Raw genomic sequence first — 22,094 nt, 5'->3', positions numbered from 1 at the left:
AGCAAAACTGTCTCAGGGGTGATGAGAACCAGGGGTTCAAGAGCCCCTCTCTGTGTCTTCTCGGTTCCTGTCTCTCTGTGTTTGAATAGATTCCGCGCACAGAGGACTGGGTCCCACAGCTCCATGCTGAGCCCATGATAGTCTTGAGTATATGAGGAAAGGGGCCCAATTTTCTCAGGTTCAATTAGAAAAAGGTTGAGGAAAGGTGTCAGGGAAGAGAAATCAATACACACGCAGCACATGTTTGGAGTAAAGGATGATGGCTGATGCTTATTCTCCCTCATGGACAGTTATCACTACATACGTTAAGGAAAAGTCTTAACAGAATTCTGGCCATGCATTTAGCCACTGGTACAAACACCTTACTTGAATGGAAAATGAACATGGATCTGAATATCTTAGAAGGACCTGTTTTCTTCTCACTATCACAGCAGAGCAGTGGGTCCCAAGGATCTCTAGGCAGGTTATAAGATTCAGAACATTAAACATGATTTAATTATGTCTCCAATGCAATGCAAGAGTCATCAAACACCGGGGGAGAGTATTCATCATCTGCTACTTGAGGAACTCAATAAGTTAAAAAAAATTTTTCCAGGTTATAAAAATTCTGTAAGTTTATAATTCATAAATATATATTTCTTTGTAACAAGCCAATATATTCCTCCCTATAACTCTCGCCATTCCTCACAGTTTTAGTCTTTAAACTTTTGCCTTTCTCTCTCTCTCCTTCCCTCTCTCTCTCCTTCCCCCTCTCTCTCTCTCACTCACACACACACACACACACACACACACACACACACTCACACTGAAAAACCCATTTGCCTATAAGTATATTTGGAGATAACTATAATGCCTTCCAACCCCTGGCATTTTATATTTTCTCTTCTTTATGCCATTGTATTAGGTTTACTCAAATAATTTATATAACCTTTTATAAATATTTCACCACCTAGTGTCATCTGAACAAACTTTAATTCACTATTGTTTATAAAATGTATAATCAAAACCAAATATAATTGTCAGTCTGAAGTTCCCTCATTGAAAACACAGTGAGGATGTTGACCATTGTGGGCAGACTCTCAGTAGTAAAACCTCACCAGCCTTTGTGGTAGGACACTCGCAGACTTGTCACCTGCCAGGCAGTGAAGTGACCAGAGGTCTCCCCCTCATCCAAGGCCTCGTGCCATTTCCTGGGAAAAGAAAGTACCCCGAAGGTCTGGTGCCCAAAACAGATCACAAATCAAACTTGGAAAACCAATAAAAACAAAAACAAAACAAAACAAAACAAAAAAACAGTGAATATATATCAGATGCAAGAGTGAATGCGTTTATTAGGTCAAACAAATGTGAATTTCCACACATTTTGTGAAGGGAATTTATATAAATCTGAATCAATTGTTTCAAAATGACAGACACTAGGTAACATTTTGATCACTGATTGATTTCAGTGTTTGAAAGAACAAGGCTGTTAGTCAGGCTTAGTGCCAGTGAAAAGGTCAGAGCTGGTGGTGAGAGGGGTCAGCGACCATCCCTTGGAGAAGTTGATGGTAGCAGGTCTAAGGAGATCTGGAGACCTTTTGCTCGGAAGGTCTGGGAACTCAAGAAATTGATCTAACAGGTTGGTTGGTAACACAATGATTGGCAGCTCCTAGAAGACAAGTAGGTTGGACGGCAGAATCTGGACCCATAGCTCTGGGAAGGGAAGCCACAGACTCCAGAACCCAGGGGTCTGAAGCCACTGGACCCACAGCTCAGGGGGTAGCATCTTCTGGATCTGTAGCCCAGGGAGCAGCTGCTGCTGGACCCACAGCCCAGAGACCCAGAGTAATTGGTCCAGCGAGGACGGCACAGTGTGGCGGTCGTTGGGCCAGAGCGGAACGTCTGGCAGCTGGTGGGCTTACAGCGGGTCTCCTGGCGGCCACTGTGAAGAGAGGAACCCCGCTGGCTGGTGCTGGGGAAGCAGAGGTCAGCGCCGTAGACCAGGTTGCCGGAGTAGGAAGAGCCACAGGAGGAGCCTGGGTAGCGGCAGTAGCCCCCAAAGGAGCGGGAAGAGAAGTTTCCAGAGCAGCAGCTGTGGGACATGTTGACAGGAGACGAGAGTTCAGCTGAGTGACAGTGAGGAGAGTCTGAGTTTCAGTGTCATAGTCTGGCCTCCGAGTTATATATACTCTTAGACTGGGTGTGCCACTGTCTGGGTCCTCCCTCTTTTTTGCTCACATTTTATGGAAGAATGACTCTTTACATTATTGCTTAAGTTCAATTTATCACATCACCACATACTTAATTGTACCTTAATCACTCTGATACACTTAGGAAGAAGCTACTCAGTTTCTTTCCCCAGGGATTTTCTGTGATTTGACCCTCAAGGTTGTATTTCCAAATGTCCTCCCCCCTTATTATCTGTGTGCCAGGAGTCCTTCTTGCCAGGTGGAATTGTATCAACATTTTCCTCACTCCCATAAGGTCATCAGGAACTATATAGCTATTCAAAATAGTTTGTCTTCTTCCTCACAAGGATATTATCATGAATGTCTCCAAATAGGACATTCAGTAGTCTCAACAATCATTGCAACCTTTCACTTGCTTTTTTGTTGTTGTTTGAACTAATCCATTTAATTCTTGATTGAGCTTAATTAGATTGTGGGCTCCTTGGCAAAGCACTTGGCTGGCCTTCCCTGTGACATTGACTTTCTCATGTCTTGAGCTAGTGATTAAAATTAAGGGGTGCAGGCACCATCCTTGGCGTTCATGCCAATAGACTTCCACACAAGGGATAGAAGCCTAACAGGGTTCCTTCCAACCCTTTTAGTGGAACTTCTGGTAGAAGTCTTTGCTACAATGTCTCTCTATGTATTTTCTGGTGAGCCTGTCTTGTGGTGAATGCTATTCTCTGCTTTGTTGTGAGTCAACTCACAGCTTTTTCTTTTGATTACCTGATGGAAGGATGTATAAATTCTTAGTGGTGATGATGACCTTATACCTAAAATAGTATTTCAGGAATGCTTAACATTTTCTGAAGCAACAAACTGGAAGTATTACAGCTATGTGGGGCTTTAATAGCCTGTGGTCAACTCATGCTTAGAGAAATGATGTCTCAGAGAGATTCTATAAATTTCTCCTAATTGCTCAGTAAGATAGAAGCAAAATTAAAACTTGAACCATGGTCTCCTCGTGCAGAGTCAACATCCTGATACTCTGCAAAGATAAAAGCGAATTCAACTTTCACTTGTCTCAGACAGAATCTATTAAATTTATTTATACTAAGATATAAAAGTCTAAGAAAGCCTTATTTCCCTTTCTTAAGAATATTTGTATTGAATCATGTTCATGAGTAGAATTCCATGCACCACTGATCTTTATACCTATGAAGTATATATTACATTCTAGCCCAAAAAACAGAAACAAATACTTGGATTAACAGGGGGAAAAAAAGAGGAGGAGGAGGGAAAGAATATCTTGTTTGTGTTTCATCTGTCTTCTTTTGAATCTGATATTTTATTTGGTTCAAATGAAGGGAAATGGAATTCAGGACTGTCACTGAAAAGAGAACACCTTCAACACCTGGAAATTCCCTGCTTCTCTCAAGGCACCGTGCTCAGAACCCCATGTTCCTTTGTCTGATTATCTCTCCCATGCAGAATCCAAAGCATGGCGCCCAGTGCACAAGCTTTCTTGTTGCAGGTACTTAACCTGTTGCTCTGATTCAAGGATGGAAAACAAGCTATGCTTTGTGAATGGAAACCTATAAAGTTTACCTAAGGAGTTAATGCCACCCCAACATACAGGAATCCTTATAACACCAGCTTTTAATTCTGTTTCAATGGGTGGTATTTCTCTCTTTTTAGTAAGTGTTGATTCTGCTTAAAATAATAATAATTAATAATAAATAAAAGACTTGTTAATACCTAGAAGTTCTTGCTTTTCCAGGCCAGCTCCCAAATCTGGGAGTTAATATTAAAATAACTCAGGAATAAGTCAAGTCTAGTTAATACCCCCACACACACCCACCCATTCCTATTTAGGTTAACACTTTTCATTAGAGTCATTTGTGCACTTAATGCAAATGCAAATGAATAACTCACAAAAAGCTAATAAAAATGTCCCTCTGGGAGAAGGAGCAAAACCAAAGTAGAGTCACTTGAATGGTCCAGAAGTGGATCCTAAAACTGATAAAATAATTCGTGTGTGCTGTGTACACAGACTGAGCGTTTGAGGGGAAAATGATTCACCATCTGGATATGTCTGAGGAAAAGTGTGATAACGGGAAAACGTGTTTTTCTTTCAGACATGGAGGAATGCTAGCACTACATAGAATGAAACACATGTTAGGGTGCCTGCCACCCACAAGTAGCAGGTGACCTGAGTTACCTAAGCAGCAACTGGGTCTCCGAGCCACCGTCTTCAGACAATTTCTGTTGGTGATGTGTTCAGAGATTTTTGAACTTAAGTTTCCAATAGGTCAATTAAATTTCCAATTTAAATAGGCCAATATTAGGCAAAGGAAGAAACAGTAGAACTATGTCGGCTCTGGTTGATAGCCTCTCCCTCCTGTTCATATTTCCCTTGTTTCCTCAACACGGCCTTTTCTAGACGTGCAAGAGCGTCCTCTTGTCCCTTCCCCAAAGATGTCCCTCTCCACATCCTCTCACCCAGCAGGTGATTGCTCTGTTCCACGTTGTTGCTGGGTTTGGGCTGGAAGGCCATGTCTGGACCTGTCCAGACCTGTCTCCCAGGCACCAGGCAAGTTGGCTGGGCTGCTGCTCCCAGAGGTCACCCTGCCTGTCTGTGAGCGCACCTCACCCTGGCTTGCCACTCTCGTCCTCACATCCCTGCAGCAAACTGACCTGTGTTGTGATCTGTAGAGCCACATGATCTACATGGTTGAAGGGAGGAGGACGGGGCCCCCTGATTTCTGAAGCACCCTGCTTACATTACAGACCTCTCTGATCTCCTTAGACTATTATTTAACTGATTCACTTCAAAAAATGAAACGTAAAGAAAATTACGCAGAATAAGAAAGCAAACTCTAGAGTAGTTCTCTGGAATGCTTAAATTCTCAGCTGTTAACCATTTTGTCATATGCGTCCTCTCCCTCTCTCAAATGCAACATTACAGGTAGAAGCTCTTGGTGGGCCGCCTGCTGTTTGAGTCTCCCTCCAATCTCTTCAGTCATCCCGGGGATGCATCCAGTTTTGTGTGGAGTTCCAGGGAATTTTCCCTACACATATTTATAAGTTTATACAGCTTATTCTTTTATTGTTATCATTTTCAGTTATGAGAATGCCATTTTATTGTTTATGTATTTGCAATGTTGTATTAAAGTCATTTTTGAACTATAGCTATTCTGGAATTTATTTATTTGTGTCTTTTTTAATCATCACTAATAACATTTTCTAAGTGCTATGAACGTTATTATTACAAACATGAGCTCATTCAATCCTTCTAGCAATCCTACGAAGTACATACTGATGTTATTCTCGTTTTAGGGAGGACAAATCATGTGACAAAGGGCATATTTGTCCTTAAAACTTTGCACCCCATCAACGGCTTCTGTCAAGTGTGCATTGAGAGGTGGGACTGTGAGGCACATGTGAGATCAAGTCTGTGCTGTCATTGGGCTCAAGACCCTTGGGCTCGCCGGCTGAGTGTGAATCCCAACTGTGACACTTACCTGCTGTATGACCTAGACTCCCTCAGGTTTCTTCTGGGATAATTTTCTGCTGCCTATCATTCTATAGTCACTTCTTTTTTTTTTTTTTTTCATTTTTCCGAAGCTGGAAGCAGGGAGGCAGTCGACAGACTCCCGCATGCGCCTGACCAGGATCCACCCAGCATGCCCACCAGGGGGTGATGCTCTGCCTCTCTGGGGCATCACTCTGTTGCATCCAGAGCCATCCTAGTGCCTGAGGCAGAGGCCACAGAGCCATCCTCAGCGCCTGGGCCATCTTTGCTCCAATGGAGCCTTGGCTGTGGGAGGGGAAGAGAGAGACAGAGAGGAAGGAGAGGGGGAGGGGTGGAGAAGCAGATGGGTGCTTCTCCTGTGTGCCCTGGCCGGGAATCGAACCCAGGACTCCTGCACACCAGGCCGATGCTCTACCACTGAGCCAACCAGCCAGGGCCTTAGTTACTTCTTCTTTTAAATTTACTTTTAGGATGTTGTTTGTGTATGGTTTATTTTTTACTTTTGCCCTTTCCAGCAAATATATCTCTCTAATCAATAGTTTGACTATTATGAGCATTATTTTGGTCAGGTGTATTGACATACAGTGTAAAATGAAATCCCTTGTTACATGTGTAGTTCAGTGAGCTTGACAAACATAGAAAGTCATGTGATCACCCACACAACTTAAAAACAAAACGTTTCCATTATCACCCAGTTTCCTTGGGCCCATTTTTGCCACTTCCCTCCCACTTCATATCTGCATTTCTGTCCCTATAAGCTTCTCTTTTCTGTAATGCTCCATGAATGGATTTATGTTTTGGATAGATGTTTTTATATCTATGTTTATTCACAGAGCATAAAGATTTTGAGATCCATCCATGTAGTTATATATTTTAGTCATCGGTCCATTTCTATTGCTAAATGGTATTGCAGTGTGTGTGTGTGTGTGTGTGTGTGTGTGTGTGTGTGTGTGTGTGTGTGTGTGTGTTACACAACATGGTTATTCATTCACCAAGTGGTGAACAGTGGGATGGTTTTCAATTTGGGCTAAAAGTGTAAATCTGCCACATGCAGTCACCTGTCTTTCTGTAGACACATGTTCCGATTTTCTTAGATAAAACTTGGGAGTGGATTGCTGGAAACTGCAGGTTAGGTTTGTTAGAAACTGATGAACTGTTTCCCATAGTGGCTGTATCATTTTACATTCCCAACAGCAGCGTATAAAAGTTCAATTGTTCCCCATCTCCAACAGCGCTGTGCTTAGTATTATTATTATTTTGCCTACTGTAGTAAGCATGTGGTAGGGAAATTTTCATTTCCCTAATGATTAATAGTATGAAATTCCTTCCCGCGTGCTGCTAGCCTTCCATATCTCTGCTTGAGTGGTCTCTGGTCGATGTTTTCGGGTCCTCTCTCTTTCTATAGTTGAGTTGCAAAGATCCCACGTCTATCCCAGATCCAAGTTCTTTGTCAGATATATGCTTCTTACATATTCTCTCCAAGCGTGTGGCCTGGCCTTTTATTTCCTTATTAAAGTGTTTGGAAGAGCAGATGCTTTTTTGTTTTAATTAAGCCTAATTTATCAAAAGAATATTTTGCTACAGTGGAGCCACAAACAGTGTAGGGTGAGGGGTGCCCACTGCTCATAACGTGTAACTCACATTGCACCTCCACATAAATGGTCTTCAACAGCCATGAACCCTTCACAAGGAGATTGGAACTGCGCAGGTCAACCGAGCTACGCGAGTCAATTGGAAAAATCCATATATAAGTGGACCTGTGCAGCTCAGATCTTCATTTAAGAGTCAGCTGTGTACTATGCAGTTTTCTTTTTTTGTTGTTGCATGTGGCTGTCCACTTATCCCAGTACCATTTGTTGAAAAGACTGTCTTTACCCATGGACTCAATATGATACCTTTGTCAAAATCAATTAATTATATATGTATTGAGCTATTTCTAGAGTCACTCTTCTGTTCCATTAACATATATGCCCATCCTTAAGGCAATACCATGGTGCCTTAATTACTGCAGCTTTATAGTAAGCCTGAACTTACAATCAGATTGTGAATCCTTGACCTGTCGGGAGCCGATCAACGACTGCTGGCTGACAAGGTCACAGCAGGAGAAGACCCACAACTGCTGGCTGACAAGGTCACAGCAGGAGAAGACCCACAACTGCTGGCTGACAAGGTCACAGCAGAAGAAGATCAAAAACTGCTGATTGACAAAGTCACAGCAGAGAAGACCAATGGCTGGTGGTTGACAAAGTCACCACAGTGAAGACCAATGGCTGTGGGTTGACAAAGTCACCGCAAAGAAAAGGCACAACGATACTTCCCCCTTTGACATTTTGAATTAATCTGGCCTTATATCCCCCCTTTTTCTGGGTGTGTGCTATTATTTATGGCACAGGGATAATAGTATCGTGCTTTCCCTGTAGATTCGTAGTAATTTCTTTGGAAATGAGACAGAGGGTGTGAGTTCCACAGAAAAGCCTGTAAGCCCCTTGAACTGGGCTCATAAACATAAGAGGCTGGCTATGATATCCCTTGTAAAGGGTTAAGTTTGTAGGAGAATTTCTTCTTATTAATCATGTTAGAAAGAATATAGTTAGAACTTAACTAGTGTATGAATATAGTAAATAAATAAAATTTGACTAGACAATAAAATCTTAGGTAAGGTGTAGCGGAGTGGCCCGTTGCGTGGCCTTGGATGGGAGCACAGCTGGCAAGTAAAGAAGTTTTGTTAAGAGACTTGTTTTGTGACTGAAGGCAGTTACTGGGATTATCTCAGTGAAACATTCTCATGAGATTTTTGTATTTCCAAAGATAAGGAGAGGAATGTGGTGGGATCCATAGCAGCAATAGCAATTAATGCCTTCTGATATTATGTTGCTACTAAGCTATCTTGCAGGTGCACTCTATGTATCTTTACACAAAAGTTACTCTTGATGTTATGCCAATTTCTCAGTAAAACAAGCTTTTTTTAGTCTTGTGAAAAAATTAGGACACTGCATGAACTCAAGGCCATTTGCCTGAGCAAGTGGTGGTCCTTTGCTAGTCCTTGATGATTTCGTCTGTTAATCTCTCTCTCTGTGCCCTTGACTCACAACAACAGTAAAGTAGAGTTATTAATTAGTACTAATCTTTTAGAAGTTTGTACCAATATTGTTATTGTTATTGTATATCTGTACTTTGAATGACTTACCACCTGATTTGTAGCTTATAGATATGAATTAACTGTTATCTGGAAATATGTAACCATAGTGAAACAAAATATCATGTGATTGTAACTTAGTGTGTGTGCATAAAAAGAAAGCTAGACCAGCATTTGACAGAGATGCCTGGCAGTAAATGCTAACAAGACAATAAAGAGAAAGAAAAGAATTCGGCTCTCACTCGATTCACGCCGACGCCGTCTCTTCCTGTGGGACCGCTGGATTCCCTCCGGGGCTGGACCCCGGCATTGACCCATCTTACAACCACAGAACAGTGTGAGCCATTGTGAGGATACTCAGGTTAGAAAACAAGGGACATTTAGTAATACTGGTAGGAGCAAAAGCTGAACCCAGAAAAGATGAAAGCAACAATGTCATCTCCATTATCTACCCTATTTGGTTTTGTCTTCGTTTTAATTCATTCTGTCATGATCCTAATATGCCTATATTCTCTCAAATGTTTATTCTAATTAAATTTCCTTTTTTATAGTTATTAAAGGTTTTTTAAAGAAACCAAACATCTTTTGAATCATATTCAACATGATATCTTCAAAATTGAATCCATGTTCCTGCTAGAGACTCCCAGTTCTTGCCACCGGGTAACTAAGCTCACTTGCTTTCAGAGCCTTGTTCGGTCGAAGTTGGTGATAGGATTTCACCTTGCATTTCAAGTGCAGGCCACAGCCTGTGCTGATGGCTCATGTATCTGGGGGGGGCCAGTGAAGTCCTGTCTTTGGTTGGCTTGCCCGTTGATAAACACTGCTGATTCTTTTAAGAGGACTGGGAAATAGCCAACCTCTCTCCTGTGTCTGAAACCTAGTTCTCTAATCTTCATCTTCAATTTTTCAAAGATTGTGTGTGATCTAGAAAGAAGTCTTTGGAGGCCAGAAAGAGAGTCCAGTATCATGTTTAACATCGGTTTCCTTATTGTTCTATGTGTTTGAATTTAGTACTCTAGATGCAATGGACACTCAGCAGGCACTGAGCACAGCACAGACATACTTTGCAGAGTAAGGTATCCCCAAAGCTACTCAAGAAATATCAATACATGAGACAATGTCTGATTTCTTACTCTGATAAAGATAATCTGTAGTTGTTGTGATGGAAACCACACTGAATTACAGCAGTTACCTTAGGCTGTTATTTACATATTAGGCAATACTCTGTGGTGTTACAGATCCTAATAATTGTAAAATTCTGTGACTAAGTGAAAAAACATGTGCTGATAATTTCATTTCTGTGATGAGTTTCTGTAGGACTACATTTTGTGGTTTAGTTTTTGTTCTTTGGCTGGTACTGAAGGAACAGGTACATTCCCTCCCTAGTGAGATTCAGGCGAGATTCCCAAGCACATGACCTGTCTGGTTAGAGAGGGTATCTGTCTGCACAAACAGTAAGAAAAGTATCCGTTTCTTAGAGAGTGTAAGAGTTCTCCAGAGAAACAACCGATTGTGTGTGTATATAAACATGATGTATGTGAGTATATATATATAATGCATATTCTTACATGTGATATATGTATGTGTGTGTATATATATATACATGTAATCTATATATGAGTGTGTGTGTGTACAGAGGCAGAGAGAGAGAGAGAGAGATTTATTTTTATTTTTTAAAAAGTGGATCATGTGACTGTGGGGGCTGGCAAGTCTGAAACCTACAAAACAGGCCAGGAGGCTGAACATTAAATGTTCAATGTTCAACAGGCTGGGAGAGTCTCCAGTCTAAGTTCCACAGCACAGCAGGTGGGAAGCTTAGGTAGGGTTTGCATGTTGCAGCCTTGAGGACTCCTTCAAGAAACCATAGTCTTTACTCTTAAGAACTTCAACTAACTGGATGAGGCTCACTCACATTATGGAGGGTAATTTGCTTTACTCAAAATATGCTCATCACAGCAACATCTGATGTTTGGCAACTGGACACCAACAGCCTAGCTGAGTGGAAACATGCAAGTTAGCCATTATAGTTGGCTGATTGAGATTTTAAACATGAGCAAATCAGTTATTATCAGGCATCCAACAATGTTAGCAAACAATCATTTCATCAGAAAAATATAATTATTTGCTACTTTCCTGTTTATTCCTTTTGGTGATTTATTGTTTCTTCATGTTTCAATACTAATTATAAGGAAATTATGGAAATCTCAATATCTTTGAGTCATTCAGAAATAAGTTATACTTAAGTCACACACTTTAAAATCTCAATACCACTTAAAAAAATGAAGCTCTTGACAAGAGTGTTTTAGAAGGTACAGGACCATCTGGGAAGACATCAGTCTTGTTCATATATAAGAATGTTTAAGAGTCACAAACCAGTGCTATTAAATGTAAATTAAATCCATATGTACTCTATACCTCATCATAATGATGAGGTTCTATGTGGTTATTTACCAGAATGTACAAATTGATTTCCTATGATATTGCCATGTTTATGATAAAAGTTTTAGGAACACTTGACTTTGAGACATGAGACTATAAACCTTTGTTACCAGAAGCCACATTGGCTGAGATGGGTTGGTTCACTTAAAGTTATAAACTATGTTTGCCATTTGCTGAGTATATAAATTTCCACTCACTACATTTTTTATTATTAATATCTTAACTATGACATCACTGCTTAGTCATCATTAACTCATAGAAGAAGCATCAAATCCCTGGAGAACTCTTTGTAACTAGAAGCATACCTAAACGTGTGCCTAGTTCTTAAACCAACAAACAAAAAAATGTAGGTAAAATAGAATAGAGAGTTTAATGATTAATTTTTAAACACATTACAAAATCTCAATTTTCTCTCTGAATAAAATAACTGTGGCTAATATTTAGTAAGCATTTTATATGGTCCAGACATTGTGTTAAACATTATAAATGGTACATACATTATCTTATTTAACTCACAGTGACTCTGCAGTAATTTCTATCCTGTTACAGATGAGCTGCAGTGTAGCAGAGGCTATATACCATCATAGCTTTATCTGAGTCTACGGTCTCAACCGTACTGCCTCAGAAACTAGGAAGATAAAAAATGGTGGTTGGGAGAATGGAGAGCCCAAGATTGGAGGGAGGATAAGGAATGAAGACATATTAAAAGAACAAAGTGAGAAATATTGGAATAATTAGTGTTGGAGTGTGCTTGGTTTTCGGCCCCAGTTATACAATTGTGTTGAAAATAAATTTTAATTAGACTGTTGTTTTTATGTGACGAACCCAAACCAGAAAAGTCAATATCTAAGATCTATTTCAACTTCAGGTCACCATCCTAGGCTTTAAAATACCAAAAGTTTTTTATATACCCTCAAAGAAAAGAATGAAATCTTCTATCCTGATTCTCTAACCATTTATAATTTCTTGGATCTTTCCTGAATATCTTCCTCTTCATGTGATTCAATTGAACTCTAAAGAGTTGACCCCTTAGGTCGACCTCTAGTAATGGTCCCCATTAAGCTTATTTAGTTTTCTCTGATAAAGATCTCATTGGTTCAAAGATACTCATCAACCTCACACCTTTCTGTGAGTCGATCCTGAAAATTATTTTAACTTCTAATTGACATGCCATAAGTTATGAGTATACACAGTCATAATAGCACAAATTCAAGAACTACCAATCAAAAGCAAGTTCATTTGGAAGAAAAGTTAAAAAGGTGAGAAAGTTTATTTCGAAGAGTTTTCCTGGGTAAAAAGAGATGTCCTGGACAAAGAGAGGTCAGAACCAAGGAGTATCACAGAAGTTAGATGAGAGAAAAGAGAGTAAAAGTATAAATACGTATTAACTAAAACACTATGGCAGTACATTTTTACAAAATTTAGTAATTTATGGGATGTCATTTCTTATAAGTAAAGGATTTAAGATTCAAGTTCAGGTTTCTATTACTCCAAATTTCATTCTTTTCATTCATTCATTCTATCTACTTCATTTGTCCTCATAAGTACAAGTTTCTTATGTGGAAAAGATATTTATTAAAACTTGAACAATTGAGTCAGTGTGTAGACATGTAAATGATGAGCAAAGGAATAAAGTCCCCGAGATCACAGCAGTCCAAGTGATGAGTACCAAATCCATTCCCAAGCTCTTTCAAACTCTGACTCCGTGAGGAGCCTGAAATGTATTTCTGGATGACAAGAATTGTATTCTGATCTTAGGTTAAATTTGGAGTCTGCTTCTTTGAGATAACACCCAGGTCTCAAATGGAACAGCCAGCATGAAAGGAACATCTTTTCTCAGCACATTTCTGAAGTTATGCGCTGTGTGTTTTATCTCACAGGAGATGGGGAGAAGCCAATCACTGTTGGGCTTTTCAAAAAAATATCTCGTTTGAGGCTCCAAGTTTGGATAGAGGTTGAGAGAAGAAAAAAGAGGAAGAAGAGAGATGATTAAGAGTCTACCTACAGGAGTGACTTCAATATCTGGGGCACTGGGCTCGTACACATTCTCCAGAAACTCTAAACCTCTCTGTGGAATGAAGCTTCTAAGGGAAAGCAGGGATAGCACATATTTATGCCAAACAGAACACCCTAAAATAAAGAAGCAGAATCGTGAACCTGATTACTATGGTAAGTTAAGCAAATTATTGCAAAATAAGCCAGCCTTTTTCTATTCCTTTGTGACATGCTGAGAAGAGATGGCCCAGAAAGGAGGTAACAAAAAGCATGTCATTAGAAACAGAGGAGAAGGAGAGAGACGGAGAATTTCAAGTGATGCCTTGCAGATGTCCTGCTGTAGCAGAGGTTACTGTGGACACCAAAAATGGCTTCAAAGGTCTCACTTTTTGGAAATTGATAAGCAAGCTCCTGAGTTGGCAGACCTGGAATTTCCTTAGTAATATAACTTTTAAAAATTAGTTGTTAAGATCCCAGAATGCAACATGATGGTTTGTAGACCTTGGGACACACATTGGTTGGGAATGAAGTGGCAGACCACCCCCAAGTGTCAAAGCAGCCTCACCCATCACCAGGAGCAGGAGTGGTCCCAGGTCCACAGTCTGGAGACTGGAAGCCAGAGTCCATCGCCATAGCTAACAACCCTGTCCTCTGGACAAACTGGTGTGGAAGGGGCACGGGATCACTAGAAGGTTCCCTGGTGGCTGGCAGACACTTGGCAAAACTGGACAAAAGGGGTCACTGTGGCAATTCAATTGCTGAGATGAGAGAACTCTTTTGATGGAGGATGTGTTAGTCTGTTGAGGCTGTCGTGACAAAGAACCACATATTGGGGTCCAAACAACAAAAATGCATTGTTTCACACTCCTGAGGGCTGTTGGTCCAGGTCCAGGTGTTAGCAGGGTTGGGTCCTTTTGAGGCCACGAGGGACTGACCTGCTCCAGGAGGTTCTCCTAGTCTCTCCACATCACTTACCTCTCTGCATGTCTATCTCTGTACCCAAACTTCCCAGTTTAGGACACCAGATTAGAGCCCATTATGATGACCTCATGGTAACTTGATTACTTCTGTAAAGACCTCATCTCTGGATAATGTCACATTGTGAGGCACTGGGGTTCAAGACTTCAACATAGGAATTTTAGAGAACACAATTCAACTCCCAACAAGAGGCAAGTAGTCATTCAAAGTAGAAAAAGAGGCACTTTAGAATGTTGGTTAGATATGGTTTTCCAATTTCGGTTTTTCTTGAGGATAATGAGAAATTAGAGTGAATTTTCTCCCAAAGAATTTTATAAACCCTCACCACTGGGTGTGGTTCTGTATAAAGAAAACTTCCTGGCAGAGTCCTCTGGGCTTTCACTAATCAGGTCCCTAATTAGAGTGAAATTGATTTTCCCCTGCACAGACACAGCTGAATATGTTTTATTCATTTATTGCAGAGACACAAATTATTCCTTTCTCATTTATAGGATAAAGGTGGCTATTTTCATGGCCAGCAATCCAGAAATCACCAGGTAGCACAGCAGGGCTCCCCATCTCCTGTGCTCTGCCATCTCACATTGATGAGACTGAAGGCTCCTTTATGCCTGTTCCCTAAGGAGCCAGGCAGCAAAATTTCAACTCATGAAAGCAATAATCCCATATTTGCAATTGTCAACAAGTAACAATGATAAAGTCAATGCTTAGAATGCTTGGCCTCGTCTTTTACATAAACATTACTGAGCGTCTGTTACCAGCCAGAAACTGAGAAGAGAATGTCATTCCTGTCACCTCAGTGGAGAAAGAAGTACAAAGCTGGGGCTTCCTAGGACTCCACAGGAACAGACTAAGGGCTACGAGAAGGCCAGACACATACAGTGGCAAACAGTTCCATCACGGCGGCCATTGCAAATCACCTTGAAGTTCTTTTACCTCCTGCAAATAGTCTACTCAAAAGGCATCATGATACTGAAATTTCAAAATTTTACAAGTGGGAGCTGGAAACTTTTGACTCAATAATTTTGAATCTAAAATACCAATGAAACCAGTGTTATTTAGAGCACTTTGAGAGCCATGACTGGAAATGCTTAACTACTCTTGAAAAATAAACAGAGGAGAGTAAACTCTGTTTATCAACAGTGCCCATGGAGCATAGAGCGGCTTCCTTCCTTTAAGTGCATCCTCTGTTTAGAATACTTCCAGGGCACGTGCAATAAACATAAGGGGGTGGGGAATAAAGAGAGAAGAACCATGTAGCCTGCACAGCATTATGACATCCAGTTAAGAGGTCACTTATGGTGGGTTTTGAAATGCTGATCTTGTCCCTTAAAGGTTGAAAACAGTGCTTTCTCAGGATTGAAGTGCTCTGTTCTTTTTTTAAAAAAAGGGTATTTTTTGAAATCCCAAGTTTTTCATTTAATTACAAACACTTTGCTCTTTAACCCCAGAATGACTCAGTCAATAAAAATGGAGTTAAGACAGTTTCATCAGCGACTCTCCACGCGGATGCCTCAGAGTCACTTGGGAAGCATTCCCCTTGCTTATTTGAGCAAAGATTTACATATATCCCTTACTAATTGCCAGGCAGTACTCTGGGTATGTCCCATGTATTACCGCATTAATTTTCATAATAACCCAGTGTGAGAAGCACCATTATCCCCATGTCACAGATTAGGGGCTTGGGGCACAAGGTCGCTGTGCTGGGAAGGGCGGCTCCAGGGTTGCCTCCCAGGAGTTGTGACAGCAGAGATCTTGCTGTTAGCTGTGTGGTACATTGTCCGTCAATCACGAGGGTGTGCCCTTCCCTGGAGCTGCTCACTGGGCTGCTGGGATTCCAGCATCCAGGTTTTAACAGGCATTACTTAGACTCATCAGAGCTTACGATTCTGAGTGATTAAGCGTACTCCATTCTACAGTGCCTTGAGAGTACCTTGTTTGATTGCTTTTAATACCATGTCTTTAAAAATAAATCAAATCCTGGTGTTAAAATACATTAAAAAGTCAATATCAAGAAAGATAGCAACTACAACAACAACAAAAAGAAGAACAATGGAGCCCTGTGCACAATGCTTTCCTAGAACTGAGCGGGCTAACCTGCGTTTATAGCTCTAACCACTGTCCTCAAAGCCCTAGTTTACTTTGAGTGGGATCAGACATGCGAGGGAATTACTCTCTGGGCACCAGGGATGTTGTCAGCATCAGAGTATCTGGACAGTGAAATGGAACAATGAGCCAGCTGAGCTCACACTGCCAGGAAACAAGAAAACGAAAACAGGAGCCCCCACTAGAGGGTTTCCAGGTGCTAAGGCCCTCACCAGTTGTCTCTCACCACCACGGGGACACCGCTGCCTGTGCTGTGTGAGTCTCCCCTCATCTGCTCAGCCAAATGAGCAACCCTCACCAATATACACTCCAGAGGATCCGGTCCGGAAAACTGGGCTCTAGTCCCATCTAGGGCCCCTGCCTAACTACAAGAGTAAACATGCCTAGGGAAGAAAGGAACCACAAGAGACCTCTACTCTAAGGCTCGGAACATCTGGAAGCACCGTGGAAGGACCTCTTCCTCTTCAGCGTTTTTTCCCTCCCATGTTTCCTCTCCCCATCGTGCTTTGGAGACAGAACTCCTGGACAAAAAGCTCACCCAAGCCTGCGCTACCCTTTAAAGGGTAGGTGAGTGCATGCAGAGGATATGTGGACCTGCCTCCATTCAGCAAAGAACAAGGAGAGGACGGTGACGCCAGAAGACAGCTCATGACGCGGCGGGAGAAAAGAGGTGCCCGTGCACACAGATGTCTCTTGGCTGGGCTCTGTCCTCTCACCTCCCTGCTCTCCCCCAGCCCAGGGCTGGATGCTGACTGGGAATGAAAGCCCACTGGTCTCATCTGACTATGGCTTCTGAGCAGAAAAGCTTCCAAGTCTGGTCCTAGATACAGTCAGCCCTTTCTGAGCTACCCAACCAAAGAAAGGACGTGCAAAAGAAGGCAGTTAATATTTTCACTGCCTTACATGTCTCCTTTCGTTTAATACACCTGCTTTCTAACCTCCCTTTTCATTCAATCACCATGTGTTGAAGGGCGTCCACTACTCGCCACCACCCACCCTGGTTCTGCTCACACAGTCAGCACGCCGTGCATCTCATTTCTAACTAGGAAGCCTTTTTCACTCTGCCTCCCAATTTCAGCCATCACCATCCATCACAGTTGCTGTTCTCGCCGGAATTCCTAGTGAGACATTACCCATCATCACGAGGCCATCTGCACCATGTCACCGGGCAGTGACATGCAGTCTTTGTTCACACCCTAAGATGCTGCATCTTGCAGGATGGATGGATGTTCCTGCTCGTAATCCATCTTTCACTGGCTCGACAGCTACATTCTAACAGCTATTGTATCCACGCAGGCAGAAAGACAAGGTACGGCATGTTGTGAGCAAGAGGACCCTGTTACCATAGAATTATGATGTTATAAGCAGAAAGATTTCCTTTCCCCTTTTTCTAATGCAGTGCTTTACATTCTTGGAAAGATGCTCACTGTGCACACACGGTTACTATTGTCAGGAACATTGTGTGACTTCATGGGGCTCTGAGTTTCTCCTGCGCGAACCTCACTAGATATCAGCCCTTTATTTAAGGAAGTGATTTTCATCTGTAGCTGGTTGGTGCATCATGGTCACATGTGGGGCAGCAGCCCCAAGAGGTCAATCACCTGGGTTATTTTTTTTATTTGTTTATTAATTTCCTGGTTGGTTTGTATGTTTTCCTATCTAATCAGTAGTAAGATACCACTGATTTATGCCTTGGCCCACCATATAAAAACCTACTCTAATTCTGTTGGTGTGCAAAGTATTTTAAGTCAGACAATTGTAAACATAAATAACATTGTCTCATTGACCTGGGATTTGTTTCAAGATTGACGTTTCTTCTTCTAATCCTTTGACACAGGTACATGGTGCTTTTTTCTATCAAAAGCAGAAGAACATTCTTCAAGGGCAATAAGGGAGCTTGTTCACAAATTGTTTTAGAACCAAAGACTCTCAGTTCATCTCTCATTTTCCTATTTATGAAAGGACATTAACACAGGAAAATAATAGTGCAGGATTGAAAACAAATAGCCATTGAAATGTGGCCTCAAGGCTGGGCAGAAAGAAAGTCGCGGTAGGAAATATGGGGAATGGTAGGGAGCACACGCCTCACAGGACAGAGCAGCTGTGTCCCAGGCAACTCTGAGCCAGGGAGTTGAGTTTCATCAGAGTCGCAGAATTTTTAGAAGACATCCAAAGACCATATTTTATGTGAATTATTTTGATATTTAAATATTGGCAACTAAAAGGCCATAGGGCCTGTACCTGTGCAATGAATGAACCTGTGTGGGCTGATTCCGCAGAGGACCTGAGCGTTTGCCATCTCTCGTTTCAGCTGGTACTGTGTCAATGTGAGAAAAGTTAGACATGTGCAGGGGGAAGAAGGGCCACCAGAAGGTAGTGTCCCTGTTGACAAATTTTCTTGACTCTATTTTGTAAATTAAATTTATTGGGGTGATATTTAATAAAATGCTATAGGTTTCAAATGTACATTTCTATGAGGCATCATCTGTGTATTGCATTGTGTACTCACCACTCCAAGTCTAGTCTCCTTCCGTCACCATGTACTTGACCCTCTTTACCCTCTTCAACCTCCCCCTATCCCTTCCCTCTGGTAACTACCATACTGTTGTCTGTGTCTATGAGTTACAGTTTTATGTCCAATGTATCATATGAGTGAAATTATTCAGTTCTTGACTTTGGTTGTTTGCATGTCTTGGCCACTGTGAATAATGCTGTGACGAACATGGGGCTACATGTGTCTTTGTGAAGAACTGTTTTTGAGTTTTGCAGGTCGATGCTCAGTAGACGTCTTGCTAGGTTATATGGTAACTCCATTCTTAAATGTTTGAAGATCCACCAGACTGTTTTCCATAGTGACTGTCTCAATCTACATCCTCACCAGGAGTGAATGAGGGTTCCCTGTTTCCACAGTTTCTCCAACACTTGCTATTTATTACCTGTTTGTTGATAATAGCCATTTTCTAGACATGAGGCAGTATCTCATTGTAGTGTTGATTTATATTTCCCTAATAGCTGGAGAAGATGAGCATCTTTTCATTCATCTGTCAGCTGTTTGTATATCTTTTTGGGAGAAGTGTCTGTTCAGGTCCTCTCCCCATTTTTTAATTGGGTTGATTATTATTTTCTTGCTGAGTTATAAGTTCTTTATTTTGTTGTTGTTATAAGTTTTTTATTGGCTCTATTATTTTAATTAATACTGGCCCTGCCTCCAGTTGGCAAAAAAATTACTCTTACTTATAATGTAACAATGATTTTCAAGAAATTATTTGAAAAACAAATATTTGAGCAAAGCATGATCTTCACATCATTGCAGTGACCAGGGCTATTATCCCAGGGGCTAGGAGCACATAGCAAAAGTTTAGAAAATTAAAAGATAATAAGATAAATGTTTGGAAGTGGCTGTTGGATGTGAGCATGGCAACTTCAACACTCCTTTGATTTATAAAAGTCCTCTGTAGTGCTTCCTGTCTTTAAAATTGCAATAAAATATACCTTTAGATTAAAAAAAAAGTTTATAATTTAAGCAGATGCACAGGTAGTCATAGACAGGGAAATAAAAGAGACTTTTCTGGCCATGACAAAGTATTAATTATATACTGTCATGGCATTTGTAACAGATGCAATTCACTGACATAGAACAATAAATCCAAAGTGAGTTCACCCATTAATATGAGATGAAGAGAGTTAGTTAACAGCAATCAGAAGGACAATTACTGAGTTACGTGTATTCAAATGAGGGACTTCAAAATATGGAAAAGATAATCCTGGAAGGTACCACACCTGTTGCTGGGAATATATAAACAACACAGTCCAGGAGATGACATTCAAACTCAATCTCTTCTCACTGATACTCAGCTGAACTCACGTCTCCCGTCAACATGTCCTACAGCTGCTGCTCTGGAAACTTCTCTTCCCGCTCCCTTGGGGGCTACCAGCGCTACCCAGGCTCCTCCTGTGGCTCTTCCTACCCCAGCAACCTGGTCTACAGCACTGACCTCTGCTCCCCCAGCTCCTGCCCGCAGGGCTCCTCTCTCTACAGTGGCTGCCAGGAGACCTGCTGGGAGCCCACCAGCTGCAAGATGTCCTGCTCCAGGCCAAGGACCCCCACGCTCTGCAGTCCCTGCCAGACAAATGACCCTGGATCTCTGCACTGTGGGTCCAGCAGCAGCTGCTCTCTGGGCTATGAATCCAGAAGATGCCAACCCCTGAGCTGTGGTTCCAGTGGCTTCAGACCCCACACTTTCACAGTCCATTGTGTCCCTTCCCTGAGCTGTAGATCTAGATGCTGATGCCTGTTCTACTGACATCTAGGCTCATCCAGTCTTCTTGTTATAGACCAAGCTGTGGATCTGCTCCTGATTACTTTACTAAATTTCTAATCTTGTAGTCAACATCCATCAATGCCTTCTTTATCTTCATCATCCCCAGAATGAACCTCACCTTTCTTTTCTGATTATCAAGTTCCCCCCTTGGCTCTGACCCCAAGTATGATGAACATGCTTTATCCAAAAAAATCTGTAATTAATGTATTAACTCTTCACTGAAGATGGAATGGATGTTATTGAGTTTTCTTCTAAAATTGTATAAAATGTCAAATCATTATAATCTAATAAATTAATTGATTCTAAAACTTAGCTATGTTTTTTGTTGCTAGTGGTTTATTTACTGGGGTTTTGATTGTGATATGTAAAGGAGATGTTATAAATAGGTTAATATGCACATGGAAATAAGTTGTGACATCCTAGGATCCTAGGAATTTAGAGATTGGAACTAATTTTGAGGGACCACAGACAGTTTTCTTACTCAAACTATTGGACTTGAAGACTCTTGTTTGAATATGAATACTTTTATGAATTAAAAATCTTAAAATGAGGGCCCGGGCCAGTTGGCTCAGTGGTAGAGCGTCAGCCTGGCATGCAGAAGTCCCGGGTTCAATTCCTGGCCAGGGCACACAGGAGAGGCGCCCATCTGCCTCTCCACCCCTCCCTCTCTCCTTCCTCTCTGTCTCTCTCTTTCCCTCCCGCAGAGAGGCTCCATTGGAGCAAAGATGGCCCAGGCGCTGGGGATGGCTCCTTGGCCACTGCCCCAGGTGCTAGAGTGGCTCTGGTCGCAACAGAGCGACGCCCCGGAGGGGCAGAGCATTGCCCCCTGGTGGGCAGAGCGTCACCCCCTGGTGGGCATGCCGGGTGGATCCCGGTCGGGCACATGCGGGTGTCTGTCTGACTGTCTCTCCCCGTTTCCAGCTTCAGAAAAATACAAAAAAAAAAATCTTAAAATGAGAAATTATATTTATTCCCTTGTGAGGTCAGGATTCTCATGTGTGTGACATCAAGTATAAGGTACCAGACTAGGGGATACTTATATAAGAAATGCAGAGAACAAAAATTATACTTTAGAGATGACGTCAGAGTAGTGGCAGGGTAGGAAGCGATACCAATAAATCTCCCCCAAAACTCAACAAGATCTTCAACCAGAAACAGAAAAACCTATCCTTGGAGCCTCCAGATGTTTCGCAATACAGCCGAAGGTATGGTCGAGCAAAAAATTGGCTAAATATATAACCAAACCCCGAAGGAAATAGGGAGTAAGAAATGCTCTGCCTTCCTCACTAACCTAAACAGGGCGGCTTTCACTGGGAACTGAGAATATAGAAACTGAGGCAGGCAAAGGGGGTGAATAGACCCAGGCTGCAGCACAAACGGCCGAACCGGGCTGTGGCACGGAGATCCAAGCCGAGGAAAAACTATTCCTGTGGCAACGC

General features: G+C 41.7%; 2 protein-coding genes across 2 annotated transcripts in view; one reads left to right on the top strand and one right to left on the bottom strand.

Annotated features, from left to right (window-relative positions):
* Positions 1–1,306: 1,306 nt before the first annotated feature.
* Positions 1,307–22,094, bottom strand: part of LOC136395486 (keratin-associated protein 13-1-like) — a 32,000-nt gene continuing 11,212 nt past the window's right edge. Inside the window, exon 2 of the mRNA XM_066370379.1 lies at positions 1,307–2,126. Coding sequence (XP_066226476.1) covers positions 1,612–2,126 — 515 coding nt within the window. The 3' untranslated portion in view covers positions 1,307–1,611. The remainder of the gene's footprint in view (positions 2,127–22,094) is intronic.
* KRTAP23-1 (keratin associated protein 23-1) lies at positions 20,155–20,599 on the top strand. Its single transcript, XM_066370381.1, is given in 2 exon segments — positions 20,155–20,323; positions 20,326–20,599. Coding segments are annotated over 2 exon segments (255 nt in total). The 5' UTR covers positions 20,155–20,211; the 3' UTR covers positions 20,469–20,599.

The sequence above is a fragment of the Saccopteryx leptura genome, chromosome 2, assembly GCF_036850995.1.
Source record: "Saccopteryx leptura isolate mSacLep1 chromosome 2, mSacLep1_pri_phased_curated, whole genome shotgun sequence".
In the NCBI taxonomy this organism is placed as follows: domain Eukaryota; kingdom Metazoa; phylum Chordata; class Mammalia; order Chiroptera; family Emballonuridae; genus Saccopteryx; species Saccopteryx leptura.
This window is presented reverse-complemented; position numbering and strand designations above follow the sequence as displayed.